Source organism: Bubalus bubalis, chromosome 16, assembly GCF_019923935.1.
Source record: "Bubalus bubalis isolate 160015118507 breed Murrah chromosome 16, NDDB_SH_1, whole genome shotgun sequence".
NCBI lineage: Eukaryota > Metazoa > Chordata > Mammalia > Artiodactyla > Bovidae > Bubalus > Bubalus bubalis.
Window position 1 is genome coordinate 56231982 of NC_059172.1, and position 14959 is coordinate 56246940.

The 14959-nt window shown below is 45.7% G+C and overlaps 2 protein-coding genes across 10 annotated transcripts in view; both read right to left on the reverse strand.

The window, feature by feature from the left end:
- Positions 1 to 54: 54 nt before the first annotated feature.
- Positions 55 to 4565, reverse strand: TTC36 (tetratricopeptide repeat domain 36). 2 transcript variants are annotated; one of them, XM_006044691.4, is made up of 3 exons: positions 4299 to 4540; positions 3164 to 3352; positions 55 to 382 (listed from the first exon to the last, which is right to left on the reverse strand). In XM_006044691.4, exons 1-3 carry the CDS (start codon positions 4411 to 4413, stop codon positions 120 to 122), a joined length of 567 nt encoding a protein of 188 aa, XP_006044753.1. In that variant the 5' UTR covers positions 4414 to 4540; the 3' UTR covers positions 55 to 119. The 2 variants fall into 2 exon arrangements, with proteins under 2 accessions (XP_006044753.1, XP_025122593.1); XM_025266808.3 differs by lacking the exon at positions 3164 to 3352 and having other exon boundaries at positions 4299 to 4565.
- A 526-nt stretch (positions 4566 to 5091) lies between these two features.
- The window catches only part of KMT2A (lysine methyltransferase 2A), a 78031-nt gene continuing 68163 nt past the window's right edge, over positions 5092 to 14959 (reverse strand). For all 8 annotated transcript variants that reach the window (XM_044929675.2, XM_044929674.2, XM_044929676.2 and 5 more), the window contains 5 exons: positions 12804 to 12978; positions 12540 to 12647; positions 11157 to 11240; positions 10553 to 10682; positions 5092 to 10090 (listed from right to left, as the gene is read on the reverse strand). In XM_044929675.2, coding sequence (XP_044785610.2) covers positions 9815 to 10090; positions 10553 to 10682; positions 11157 to 11240; positions 12540 to 12647; positions 12804 to 12978 — 773 coding nt within the window. In that variant the 3' untranslated portion in view covers positions 5092 to 9814. The remainder of the gene's footprint in view (positions 10091 to 10552; positions 10683 to 11156; positions 11241 to 12539; positions 12648 to 12803; positions 12979 to 14959) is intronic.

Here is a 14959-nt window from a genome sequence, read left to right on the forward strand (position 1 = left end):
GGACCCTTGAGCGCCCATCCCTCAGAGGGATGGCGAGCGGACGCGGACACAGGCTGGGGTTGGGCGAACCGACAGTTTTATTGGTTGCTGGCGCATCTCCCAACTCCTTGCCCTCCCGCTCAGCGCTCGTCGCGGGGCCGGCGCAACTGCCCCATCACGTCGGCCAGCATGCGGTTGCACAGCGCCGCGTACGGGTTGAGCAGCACCAGCTGGCGGCGCGCAAACGGGCTGCCCAGCCGCGCTGCCCGCTCGAAGTCTCTGCGGGCGTCGTCGTCCCGGCCCTGCAGCCGCGCCACGAGCCCACGCTGCACAAAGCCCTGGCGGGCGGTGCGACCCCGGCCGCCGCTCAGCGCCAGCGCGCGCTCCAGGTCCTCCAGGGCGCCTGCGGGACGGATGGATGGGCAGGGGTCAGGGCCGCGGCCAGCAAGATCCGGCCCGAGTGCAGGCTCTGGGGCTCGGCCATTTACATTGCGCCCGCACACGACCCTCGAGATCGGGATTGTTATTCCAGTTACGCAGAGATAAGACTGGAAGAGTGGGCAAAACTCAGCCTAGACTGCACAGTTAGTGGCAGAGTTGGGACTGAAGTCCAGGTCTCACCTTGTCCGTGTTATTTTCCACCATCTGATACATCAAAACAGGGGTGGTCACTGTATTACGAATCTGCTCCTGTTGCCCGGCACAAAGCAGGTGGTTTCTTCCACAGATACATTATTAAAATTCTACCCTGTGCCAGGTGACTGACTCTGAATCCCAGGGTCCAAAGGCATTAGTATTAACTGACAACCATTTCTTATACAATAAAGTCTGGGTTTTTTTGTTGTTGTTTTTTTCCTTTTGGTTGCACCAGGCGGTATTCGAGATCTTAATTCCCTGACCAGAGATTGAACCCGTGCGCCTCAGTGGAAGTGCAGTGTCTGGACCACCAGGGAAGTCCCTTGCTAACGTTTTTTTCCCTTTTAATATGTATCTTTATGTATTTGTTTGGCTGTGCCGGGTCTTAGTTGTAGCTTGTGGGATCTAATTCTCTCACCAGGGATTGAACCTGGGTCCTGTGCATTGGGAGCAGGTAGTCTTAGCAACTGGATCACCAGAGACATCCTTCTCTAACTATTCGAGACATTTCTCTCCTCTTTGCCACTACATGCCTTAAAATAGCTCCTCTCACTGTGTTCTCTACTGCCTGCCTCTCCTTATTCTTTATTTCCATGGTTTTCCTTATCTTGTATCTAGTTTTCTTTGAAGGAGGTCTTGGACCAGAGCTGGCCTGCAGCACTTTTATTTTTGTCACCCTCATAAATATTTGGCTTCTTAGGCATCAGAGCTCTGAACTCAGCCTCAGGCAGCCAGTTGGTACCCACTGTAGGTCCCCAGAGCTGCATTTGTTCTGGGCTCTGCTTCCATTTGCTCCTGTCCTCTAGTCTATAGAGCCTGTCAGGGCAGAGCGCTAGGGGAGTGCCAGCAGCATCCTACACCAAGGCCGATCTCCCTGGTCCTCTGGGTTTTGGTCCCCGTTAGAACGCAGCAGGGGCTCTGCTCCCTACCCTAACTGGTTGAGAAGCTCTTGAATCACAGCATTTGTTGATTTCCCTCAGAGGAGCTGATCTGGAGGAACTGAAGGCCTCCAGGCAGAAACCCCTTGGATGCTCTCTGGGGTTCTGGTCTATAGGCTTTCCTCAGCAGGCTTTATGGCCCTGCTCTGCCAAACTGGTGGCAGACAAGCCTGGGAAAGGGGCCCTTGGATATTCTCAGAATGGAGTCCAACCTCCCCAGCCTGGCATTCCTACCCCCAGGAACACCTCCACTACCACGAGTTCCCTAGTAGTTCCCTACTACGCTTCTGTGGTTTACTCTTCAGTAATTCCTCCTGTTTTCAAGACAGAGTTCGATCTCGGCCTCATATTACCAGTTCCTTACTCTCTTGGCCTCTGTTTACCTCTCCAGGCTCTGAAGAGACTCTGTCCTTCCAACCCTCCCTTTCCAGCCAGAGTAGAGATCTGAAGCTCCCTGTTCCCGTCCATGACTTCTGGACTTCTACAGGCCATGCCTTCTCCCACTTGCTGCCCTCCAACCAGCTAACTCCTACTCGTCTTCAAAACTCACCCCTCAGAAGCGGACCCCAAGCTGAACCCTCTCAGCTTGTTATGTGGGTATTAGATTTGTGTGTCTGTCCTGCTCTCTAGGCTGAGCTTCACAAAAAGCAGTTATCCCATGGGGATTAAGCTCTGCCACCTGAACCAAATCCCAGCTTTGCCACTTCTCAGCTATATGACTAGCAAGCTATTTTACTTAACTTCCAAGATTCAGTGTATCATCTGTCAAATGGAGACAAGAGCATGAACCTTTTTAGGGTTGTCATGAGGGCTAAACAAATGACAACTAAAAGGTAAAGTGCTCGGTCAGGGGACTTCCCTGGTGGTCCAGTGGTTAAGACTCTGCACTTCCACTGCAGGGGGAATGAGTTTGATCTCTGGTCAGGGGACTAAGATCCCATATGCCACAGGGTATGGCCAAAAAAGAAATAAATTAAAAAAACCTTTATTATTATTATTTTTAAAACAGGACTTCCCAAGCGGTTCAGTCCCCTTCCAATGTAGGGGCTGGGGGTTTGATCCCTGGTCAGGGAACTAAGATCCCACATGCCATGGGGCAACTAAGCCTGTGCACCAAACTATTAATAGAAAAGCCCCTTCCATGTGCCACAGCAAAGACCCAGTGCAAACCAAAACAAACAAACAAACAAAAAAACCCCCCAAAAAACAGAATCTCTGAATCCGTGATTAAAAAGCAAAGACAAGATGCATCTTGTACAGCACGATGTTGGTTAACAGATTTAGAAAGTAGGCGAATAGTTACCGTTAAGAAAATACATACAGGTGCTTAATGCCTGGCTCATAGTAATTGCTATGAGTCCTCAGCACCTAGACCACTGCTACAATATAGGCTCTCATTAAATGTTGTACATAAACAGACTGTAGTCTCTCTGACTCACAATATCCCCAAGAGATTAGCAGGGCCCATAATGTATCTCTTATGAGGAGGAATGTAGGTTCCAGAGGAGCTCGGTGACTTCCCACACTCCATGTCCAAGCCCCATGGCCACATCATCTCTGGTCTGTGTCCTCCCAGACCCCCTGCACAGACTCCAGGGATCCTCCCTCACCTGCCACATCTCCTTGGAGACGCCGGGCCTGGGCTCGGTTATTGTAGGCTGAGGCCCTCTCAGGCAATAGGTTGATGGCTTGGCCAAACCTCTCCAGGGCTGTGCTGAGGTCGCCAGCCTCAGCTGCGATCACCGCCTGCAGCTCCAGGGCCTTGGACTGTTCCAGCTGTGCTTGAGGAAAAACTTCATCTGTGCCAGGGAGGGAGCCAGGAGACAGCTGTGTGGTTGGCAGCAGGAAGCAACAGTCCCCGTGGGCTTTGGGAACCTGGGACATGAGCCAGGGCTGACCAGGCAGGGTGTAGGTCACTACAATCGGGTGCAGTGTTTGGGGCAGGGGGAGCAGAGGTCACCTAGGCAGAGCCCTGGCACTGCTTGGTTCCGAAGAGACCTGGAGAGTGGCCTTGGTTGGCTCCCCAGTGCCAAGAGAATAAAAACCAAACTCTCTAGCCTGTAGCTAAATGACTGGTTGAAGGTCACACCCCCCAGAAGTTGCACAGATTGGACTGGAACCAAGGGCTTTCCGACTCCTTAGTCTGTCCCTAGTTTGTTCTACTGCATTGCTTCCAACAGGAAGGCCTCCAGGATGCAGGGTCGTGAAAACCATTTCCAATGTTTCCCTCAGCTTTTCAGCCTAAAGTTTCATTAAGACGTAGGCTTTGCTCCTTTAGAAACAAAGAGCATCAAAACTTTGGGACGGTGACAGTCCCTCTTAGGGGCCAGTGGAAAAGCCAGTGAGCACATTCAATCTGGAAGCATTAGCTCAGGGCTTGGCATTTAAAGGTAACACTGAATGCTTGCTTAGTTGAAACTGGTTGGCTGAGCTACCCCCTGCCCTGTTTCTGTCTTCCATGCTATGGAGGGTGATACCCTCTGTTCTGACAAAGGTGTGTGAATTTCACATGGCCCTGCTCCCCGCCACTACAGTTAAACTTGGGGCAGGATTGGAGTACAAACCCTGGCTTTCTCCTCTGGGCACAGTGACTCTTGCCAAGCTTCCATCAGTGCACTGAGGATCAGCAGTCATCATCCAAGTGTCGGGGAACGAGGAGCCTTGTAAGACCACCTACTTCTGCCACCCCAGCAAGGTAGCAGACCAGCCAATGTGGAAAGCTGGATTCCAAGGTCAAATACTCACCTTCGTCTACTTCCTTCTCTGCTTCCTCTCTCAGGTCCAATCCAACAATATCTCCAAATGGGGAGTCGGGGTTGAAGATGGCCTGCAAGACGGCCTGATCATTTGGAGTCCCCATGGTATTCAACTCCCAGATCAAAAAGGTGACTCACAATGAGGGAAAGGAAAAACGGCTCAGGGCTGAGCCTCTTGCCAGTTTTAAGCCTCTACCTGATCCAGAGGGAGGAGGTCTGTTTGAGGACCAGCCCCCAAGAGGAGTGTTGTCCAGTCTTCGGCTGGAGTGTAAACTCAACCCCCTTCAGCCTGGGGACAGTGACCCTGGCTTGGCCAAATATTTACAAATATTTCTTAACTGCTTCTCTACCTCCACCCCAGTCTGAGGGAGAAACAGAAAAAGTAAATCCCATTTCAGCTTTAAGGTGGAGTGGAGCCAAGAGAAAGGGTACTGTCCATCTCCCTGAAATGCTTTCTTTATACTCACAGATTTAGGAAGAAATTGTTAGAAGCCAATGCCTGACTGCCTGTGGATGAAGATGGGGTATTTGTAGGAAGTAAAGGAACTATTCTTTTGTTCTCTTGACCCCTTCCTCACATCCAGAGTTAATTAGGTCCCAAATATACATCACTGATAAATAAGAAAAGAAAATATGATTAAGAGAAGCAGTGTAGACTGAGGCCTGACAGAAGGGAATGATTTCAAGATTCCACCTTAAAGGACTGTGGAAGGGATTTTGTAATCAGGTCATGGGCCATGGCCCTCCCACCTCAGCCAAAGCCAAAAGAAAGTTCAACCATGTGCAGCAATAAACTTGACATGTTTATTAATTAAACTATCACTTAAATAAAAAAAAGTGCATAGAAAATAAACATGTTTAAAAACTCCTTTTTTTTTTACAACTATGTACACTTTTTACTTTTACATTCAGTCTTTCGTAGACAGCTTTCAGCATTATTATTTTTTGAACTATTAAAGTATTTTCCTTCTTCCCTGTCACAGGGAGTTAACACTGATGGACTTTAGACACATTTTTTTCCTTTTTTTTTTTTTTTTTTTTCTTTTTCTCTAACCAGAAGCTTGGAAGAACACAAGGGAAAAAAAAAAAACAAACCGAAAGATCTGTTATACATGATAAAGTTGTCAAGAAATGTCTTATTCCTAGAAAAGAAGCTTGTCATCTGTTGAGCTTTTGAAACAATTATTCAACTACCTGTATTTACTAAAGAGACTGTTAAAAGTTCAATAAAAGAAACACCACAAGTCTATTTTCTTGGTTGAAAGACAGAACTAGAGTACCTCGGAACAAGATACCAGGAAAGCACAGAACACAATTTTCCCCTAAATGCAGGTGGTAACCCCAACATTCATAACCAAAAATAGAGAAACAAGGAGTACAGGTACTGACTGGCAACATTCACAGGCAGAAAACACCCAGGTGACACCATTTCTGCATTTCTCTCTGATCCCGGGGATGGACTGTTTTGCCATCCCCTTAGAGCTGGAGTCTCCTCCCATGTGGGGGGATCAGAGGAGCGCCAGACTGACAATTTCCTGCCACTACTAGCAACTGTAACACAATCCTTATCTATAGTGTTAAGAGAATTAAAAGCCATGGACTGAACTAGGCTTTGTTACATGGTGCATTACTATATTAGTTCCTATATATATCATATTTATATTTATTTGAAAACCAAAACAAAAAAGTTGCAAGGTTTCAGAGTGTGAGACTTGACTGGTATTCATGATTCGGCACAAAACCATCTGCTCAATAACCTTGTATTGCTTTAAAATGAAGGAAACGAAACATAAAATTACACCCAGCCCTTTGCAATGACCCGCTTTTCCTTTAAAAAAAAAAACAACAAAAAAAAACACCAAAAAACCCATAACTTGATTTCTATTAAAAAAAAAAAATCCCAAATCAAACTTAACATCTGACAAGGTTTTGACCTTTAGTATTTTCAGATACTTGATTGAATGTCAGTCCTTTAGAAAGATACATTCATTAGAAGGTTTTTTTTTGTTTTTTTTTTTTGTAGTTGTTGTATTTTTTTTTTTTTTAAATCAAGGGAGCTGCATGGTGCTCACAGCATTGGCCGGGGGTGTTGATAGAGGCAAGCGGGATGGCAGAGTGGATCCCGGCAAAGGAGTCTGGTTGAAAACTTTTATATATATATATATATATATATATATATAGAGCTGCCAGGGCTTCCCCCTTGATTCTGGTTATTGGTCTAAAAACAGGAGGGGCTGGGCTGGAGGTGGCGGACGGTAACGGAGGGAGCCGAAGGGACCAAGTTCCGGCCAAAGGGTCAGCGCCATGCAGCTCCTCTGGTTCCACAGCTGTCACTGGCCGCCAGGAAATGCAGCCCCAACAGGCTCTAGCAGCAAAGCTGTAAGTGAGCTGGCGCTCTCACTGAGAACTGACCAGGTTTGCAGCTGTGACTCCTTAGGGATTTGGGGTGCCCCTTGGGGGATTCTTGGGAACAACCCACCACAGTTCCTCAGTCTGCACTTTTGTGCGGAGATTCCCTTGGTCACTTTCACAACAGACTCAGAGGTGTCTTGGAGATAGCTATGCCGGTTTTGTTTTGTTTTTTCCCGCCTTCTTTCCCTCTTGCAGGGAAAACCTTAGCTTAATCCCCAAGTTGCTGGCAGGTACGCTGAATTTTGGCAATGGACTCAAGGTTGAGATCTAGGAGGAACTCCTCATTTCTGTGGTTGACAGTTAGGGAGTGGAAAGGCAAGGCAAACCATCTGCAGCTGGCAGGAGAAGGAAGCGGGGGGTTCCTCCCCTGGCCTCAGGGTTTGGGGTTGTAGAAAGAGATGAGGAGGGGGCTCACAGTACAGCGCGGCCTAGCAGGGCAGTCACTAGGTCTACTGAGCTGAGTTTCCCCCACTCCCGACTGGCCTTTGGGTCTTCCTCAAGGTGAATTCATGACCCGTCAGTGCATTAATCATTTCAGTAACAAATGCAGCTTAAGGTTTTTTTTTTTCTTTAAAAAAAAAAAAGAAAAAGGAATAAAAGGATATACAAAAAAACCTCACACAGTGCAATAATAAAGGAAACCAGACACCAGTGGAACCCCTTGGGCCACTGTATCTTGTTCATGGGCAAAAGGAGGAAGGGAGGTGAGGTCTGGGCAGACTGCTTTGCCCCAGGCCCCTGCTGGCACTTCTCTGAGATGACAGGGAGTCTCTGCCATCCTGGCCACAGTGCTGGGTTCCCTGCACAACAGAGAAAACAGTGACAGTGTTCCAGCAGAGCCACCAAAGTTCTTAATTAAGGTCACGGAAGAACAGGGAGCCCAGGGTGGAAGGCACAGCAGAGCCGTGAGTCCCGGGGCAGAGAGCGCTGGGCTGAGTCGTATTGCTTTGCTAGACTTCCTTCTGGAGGAATGGGCTTCTTGTGGTGAGAAGAGGCGCCCTGCCCTCCACTGGACTACGCTGCTCTGAAACCTCGTGGCTGACAGAGGCCGAGGAGCATCTGCATTATTGTGAGTGGTCAGACTGTGCTTCAGTTTCAACAGGCTGCCCCAAAAGAGGGCATGGGGGGGACCCAGGGGGTCTTTGCAGGCGTGAGGACTTGGTGGGCAGAGAGAGGGGGGACGAGGTGACCTACGAGGCAGATGGTGATGGAAAACGTCAGGTTGCCATTCAGCTTGGTTGCTAACTCTGAAGGAGGAAAGACAGGAAGTGCTGGCGCTCACCTCTCAGCACTGGGCTGTGCCAGGAAGGAGGGAGAGAGGCAGGCAAGAGGAGAAGGAACTGCTGTGTTGAGATCCTACCGCAGCCATTCAGGAGCTTTGACTGGAGAAGGAGGGGAGTGGCCCGATGGAGCTGGGGGCACCTTCCTTTTCCACTTATTGTCAAAGAGCAAACCCAGGAAACGTTTATGTCAACAGGGCACAAACAAGCTACACATTAAACAACGAAAAGGACACCTTCCAGGGGGAAGTTGGGCAGGAAAAACCAGACTTTGTGTGTACAGCTGAATATTTTCTCTAACTTCATCCTATGAAAATAAAAAATTATTAAAAACCGATCTTCTTTTAAATTAGGATAATACCGCGGTTTAAAAAATAGCCTTGTCATAAGTGCTTCTCCCTATGAAGTGCTTCTCATAGAAAAATATACAAAATATATTTACATTTATAAAACCTTAAATAGTAAACTGTAAACAGAACCGAGTAAAATCCAATGAGTTAATTTAACAGGTTCAGGAACCGTCTTGGGGAAGAGAAGAGAAGAAACATTTGATGCTGTTTTGACCACATCCTAAGGAGTAATCAGGGCAGTAGTGTCATTTCATGTCATTTGCTTTAGCCACAGATTTTGCACAGGTGACAGAGGTCCCTCGATACAAGGTGGTCTAGTCCCCAAGTTTTGGGCCTTGAAATCTGATTAGTGTTCTGCCTTCAACTGGACACTGACCATTTAAAAATTAAGTCTTCCTATGTCTTAACAAGGGGAAAATAAAGTTACCATGTCCTAGGAATGGGACCCAGGGGTCATCCTGGTTGTCAAACTCTGACTGTTGCATGATTCAAATCCTATTTAAATAATCTTCTTCTTCTACATATATTTCTTTAAAAACTCTCAGTGGAGCTTTATGAAAACATCTTCAAATTCTGTCTGGTTATGGCCAATGGCTCCTGTCCACTTTCCCACTGGGAGTGCTTACAGGCTCAGGGAACGTCTTGTAGGCACATCCTATGCCCAACAGGGAGTGTTCTTACACAGGGAGTCACTCTCCCCTACCACCCAGAGAGAACGGGAAAGCGGTGGGATGCAGAATGGGGAAACGAGAAAGTGGAGTGAAGAGAAGGAATGAGAGGGAAGCCGCTCCTATTGTCTAGGAAGGTGACTGACTGAGACAAGGCTCATGGGGGTAACACTCCCACTTAAAGCCCACAGGCTCAATGTTTGGTAATGAATTGGCACAACCCCAAGACAGCTTTTGACACCAAAGGTGCTAAGAATCCTGTCTCCCAACCAGAAGGGAACTCTCAACTGGGAGGATAGTAGGGAAAACCACCAAACCGTCTCTCTTTGTTCAACACATGGCTACAGGCTGGGCCGGGCTGGCAAACTGTCAGGTCTCCAACCAACCCCGCACCAGGGCTGTGCCTGACCCTTCGCTTACAGTGCTTGGGAAACGCCAAGACGAGGATGGCAACTTCTGAGGAGGTGCTCAGGCCAATCTCCCTACACAACTAACTCTCTACAGGCTCCTTCCAGGCAAGTCTGCTAGGGACCCCTTCCCCACTTTTTAACGGCGCACAATCAGAGGGGCCCCAGTAGAAAGCCGATCGCGGATCTTTTCTTCTAGACCTCATCCCTCTCCAGGACTATGATCACATGTAGAATGTGAATATGGGACCCATGGGAGCCCAGCCGTCACAGAGGCCCCTCAACTGTGCCCGCTCAATCCTGGAATACCTGGCTGCTGGCAGAGGCCTTCGGCATCACTGTGGAGGCCCTGGGTCCTAGTACTCCGACACCGGGGAGAAGAGCAGCCTTAGTTTAGGAACTTCCGGCATTTCTTGGCACCGCAGTTGCAGGGGAGCTTGTTGCTGGCGTCCTCAATGGGGAATTTATAGTCGTAAGTGAGTTCCTCCCCTCGGTAGATCTTGCGCATGGCGAAGATGACAATGTGCTTCTGCCCATCGATGTTGATGACCCGAGAGTAGCAGTTGGGCTCACATGAGTGGTTGATGAAGCGGGCGGCGTTCCCGTGCATGGTGGCGTCCACCACCTCGGAGTCATCGATCCGGAACATGTAGCAGCCGATGCCCTGCAGGAAGGAGGACAGAGAAGAGCCTGGCTCAGGATGGACAACACAGAACCGTTTTCTGATGTGATCTTAGCCACTGACGAACAGAGTTCCTTCTGGTAAAATTTCTGGATTTCTCGCATCTTTCAGGATGCTTCCATGAGAAATTCCTAGATTACGGGCACTGGACCACAGGTTTATTAACATCTCCACAAGAGAAACCTGTGGCAGGAGAAACCTACAGTTTGTGCACAATGTGCTTTCGATCCTGGGATCCATTCAGACAAATCTTCAAAGAGTATCTTTGTGTGCTAATCCCTACGGTGGACTGGGCCCACCACAAATTCAGAGATGTTAAAATGTAATAAAAAACAGTGTCTAATTAATAAAATACACTAATTCCTCTGGGATCTAGGGACCATCTTTGTAGGTGATGGCCCCTTCTATAACAAAAGAACTGGAGAGTACAAGTGTGGGACTCACCTTGCTGTCATAGTACTTCTCTCGCTTGTCAGTCTGGATGGAACGGATGACGTTGCCAGCATACTCAATCACCATCTCACCTGCATCAATGTTTCTCTTACAAAAAAGACCCCGGCCGTGGATGGGAGACCTAGGACATAAAGATGGAAAAGACATCAGCTGCCGATTCTGCAAATAAGGTTAAATGTGTGAATACATGAATAAAATCTTCAGGTCTATGAAGAGATTTATTGGTCTCTATTTCTATTGGTTCTATTCAATAGAATCTATCGGTCTCCATTTCTCCAGGAGAGACAGATACTTGGGAAAGAAAAACAGGACCCACCTGATCTGAGTGAATATACTAATCATTCTAACAAATGGCCGAGGATTAAAGATTTCTCCATTCCGTAACCCACTAGAAGTAGCAGTACATTAATGCTCACTGTGTTAAATTCCTTGTTCAACATAAGGAGCTCCAGGATCCCAGGACATCAGGTTCAATTAGCAATATTGATAGAAACCTCACTTGCTGAATGAAGGAGGTGACTTCAGCATTTGGTCCACTTTGATTTTGGAAAACTTCATTAGTTTTCTAGAATTCTTTCTATAATTTTAGCCATACCTGTAGACACCAACCGCCTCCTTAGAAGTCTTTTTTAAGTGCCGGAAACGCATGGGCATTGGTAGATCCATACTAGTTGCCCTCCTAAAGAAAGAAGGTTCGTTATTAATAAATTCTCTTTAGGAAATCATCAGTTTTGAGTCTTGGATCGAACAGTCCTAGAACATATGACTACACTGTGTGTTCAATGCTAAGTATAACAACTGCCTTATAAAAATGTATCATTGCTTAGTTGCTAAGTCATGTCCCACTCTTTTGTCATCTCATGGACAGTAGCCCGCCAGGCTCCTCTGTCCATGGGATTTCCCAGACAAGAATACTGGAGTGGGGTGCCATTTCCCTATTCCAGGGGATCCTTCTGACCCAGGGATCAAACCTGAGGCTCCTGGATTGGCAGATGGATTCTTTACTACTGAGCCATAAGGGAAACCCACCTTATAAAATTATGCCTACACTATGTTATATATGAAGTCTACGGTGGTACACCCAAAGCTGACAGAGTATACCACAGTTGAATAAAATATACATCTTTTAGTTATTTGAGTTTCTCCTCTGTTAACATATTCCTCTCTCTTTGCCAGCCAGTTACTGCTACTTCAACACAAACTATATTCCTCTTCTTAAATATTATTTGGGATGTTCTGATCCAAGCAAAACTGGAAAGAGGGAAGCAAAGAGTATTTCTTTTTTATTTTTTAATATAGTTGATTTACAATGCCGTATTAATTTCTGGTGTATAGCAAAGTGATTTTACTTTATATTCTTTTACATATTCTTTTCCTTTATGGTTTATTACAGGATTGAATATGGTTCCCTGTGCTATATGGTAGGACCTTACTGTTTACCTATTTATATATAGTAGTAGTACTTTGGATCTGCTAATCCCAGACTCCTAATTTATCCCTACCCCCTTTGGAAAATCCCATGGACAGAGGAGCCTGGTAGTCCATGGGGTTGCTAGGAGTCGGATAGGACTGAGTGACTTCACTTTCACTTTTCACTTTCATGCACTGGAGCAGGAAATGGCAACCGACTCCAGTGTTCTTGCCTGGAGAATCCCAGGGACGGGGGAGCCTGGTGGGAGGCCGTCTATGGGGTCGCACAGAGTTGGACACGACTGAAGCGACTTATAGCAGCAGCAGCTGCCTTTCCCTCTTGGTAATTGTAAGTTTGTTTTCCATGTCTGTAAGTCTATTTCTGTTTAGTAAAATAAGTTCATTTGTATTGTATTTTAGATTCCACGTAATATAAATGCTATCGTATGGTATCTGCCTCTTTCTCACTTCACTTAGTATAATCTCTAGGTCCATCCACATTGCTGCAAATGGTATTGTTTCATTCGCAAAGAGTATTTCTGGTGACCCCACTCCACTCCAGACTTACCGAGCTGACTTCAGCTGCACCTCCTCCTCTTCCTCGTCATTGGGGTTGTACTCAGGAGGCTGCCGGTGTTTAGAAGCCAGGAAGTTAAACATGTCAAAGGCTGACTTCCTGGAGCCAAAAGATTAAGATATGTTTAGAGAGACAGTTTAGTAGAACCAGTGAAGGACAGTGTTAACAGGAAGTCTCAGAGGTTAAGTGGGAAAATACACCAGTAGACAATAAAATCAGGACCCCAAATTGCTTAAGGACAAGAACAGAACTTGCCTCAGGTGGACTTCAGCCCTGGCTGAGCCGTGAGGGTTCAGTGGGGGCTCATTGGCCTCCTCTGGTTTGTGGAAACGGAATTTGTAATTCCTACAGTGCTTGGCACCAGACAGTTGCTCAATCAGGAATACAACAGCGTCATGGAGAATCCCCAGCATCCGCAAACCGTTCACACCTGTAGGATCGAAGGCACCAGGGTAGTGAGGAGCCCAGCCAACAGAAGCCACATACAACCACAGAAATGCCTAAGCTAGGGAACAACTCTGCCAGAGGCTGCTCAAGAGTGAATTATATAAAGACGAGCTAGAAATGAGCATTAGGTAGCCAAAAAAATAATGTGGATACAGATCCATATGGAAAACACTTGTGACAGAGAAAAAAGCATGCCATCAAATTCTGGACTATTTTCCTTTCTATGTTCCTATGTACATGGGAAATGCTGTGTTATTTCATTACACGGTCATAATGACCATGAATTATGAGATGAGGCAGGAATTACTAGCCTCATCTCAAGGAAAGTAAATCTAGATTCACACCTAAGGTAACCTAGCTAGTGTGACAGGATTTGAACCTTGGACTGTGTAACTCCAACTATGATTCCATTTTTGTTTATAGCTAATGGAGCACCTGGATTCTATAAGTTCATACACATACACACAGGCACCTCACTAAAATTTATAAGGAATGTTGGTAAACCCTAACAGAGAACTCTCTTCCATGTTATTATGGTGAATGTATGGAGAAACACACAACAGCCACTTTGTTTTACTCTAAGTCTTAATTCATTAATGAGCACTTATTTCTTTTTATTTTATAAAAAACAACATTTATGTAAGTCTGCTGGCATAGATGGTCAAATGCTTTCTGAAATTATTGTCTTCCTCCATTAACAAATGGGACAGAGTAATAACTGCCATCCCTCTTTTTGACACTAGCAAATAGCTAATTAAGTAAACAGTATTATTTCATTTACAATGATTGGTTTTGGTATTATTAATAGATAACAAAATAATAATGGTATCTGTTGTAGACAAGATATATATTTCACAGGCCTAACTGTGCTAGAACACATGTAATTCCAAAGGAATACATGTAATTCCAATGGACACATTGCTTAAATATAAAGCCTTTCATAGAGATGTAACCCCAGTGTAATTTTGGGGCCTTGTGTTATGTCTCAAAGGATATCTGTGTTTAAATGTTAACAATCACTTCTAGGAGGTGGAACCTCATCCTACCTTTGAATTTGTTATTGTGGTAGTTAGTTTTTTCAACTTGTAAAATTTTACATCTTGGATAATTTTTCTAAAAAGGGAAAAGTTATTATTAGATGCCTAATTTCCACTTAAGAGAATTTCTAAGGGATATAATTTGGTTTTAGAAGCAAGCAGAAATTTAAGTCTCCAGATAAGCAACATTCTTATGATAAAATTATTGTTCTTTTTTTTTTTCCTTATATGATATTATACATGTTCTAATGCCATTCTCCCAAATCATCACCCTCCTCCCTCTCCCACAGAGTCCAAAAGACTGTTCCATACATCTGTGTCTCTTTTGCTGTCTCGCATACAGGGTTGTTGTTACCAAAAATTATTGTTCTGATTATAACTCAACCTATACAAGTATAAAACACAAGTTGACAATATAAGAACTCAAGCCATAAAAGGCAATGACAAACATTTTAAATATATGTATGTATTTATTTATTGGGCTGCACCAGGTCGTAGTTACAGCATGTGGGATCTTCAGTCTCCACTGTGGCACGAGGGATTTTTAGTTGCAGCAGGCAAACTCTTGGCTGCAGCATGTGGTATCCAGTTTCTGACCAGGGATCAAAGCTGGACCCCCCACACTGGGAGCACAGAGTCTTAGCCACTGAACCGCCAGTCGAGTACCACTTTTTTTCCCTAAAAACACTGATTTTTCCCAAGAATTTCTTCCTAGGAGTTTTAGATTCCTGTGCATTCTGACAGAAAAAGCCATTAAAAAGATACTTATGGGTATTTTCACAAAATGCATTTTAAGGTTTAGTCTGAGCGTTTAACTCTGCATTTACTAGAGGGCTTACAATGAGATTAGACATTGTGTCAATAACAGGAAAAGAAAGATGAGTTATGCATGGTGCCTGGTCTCAAGGAGCCCTTGGCAGAGGGAGA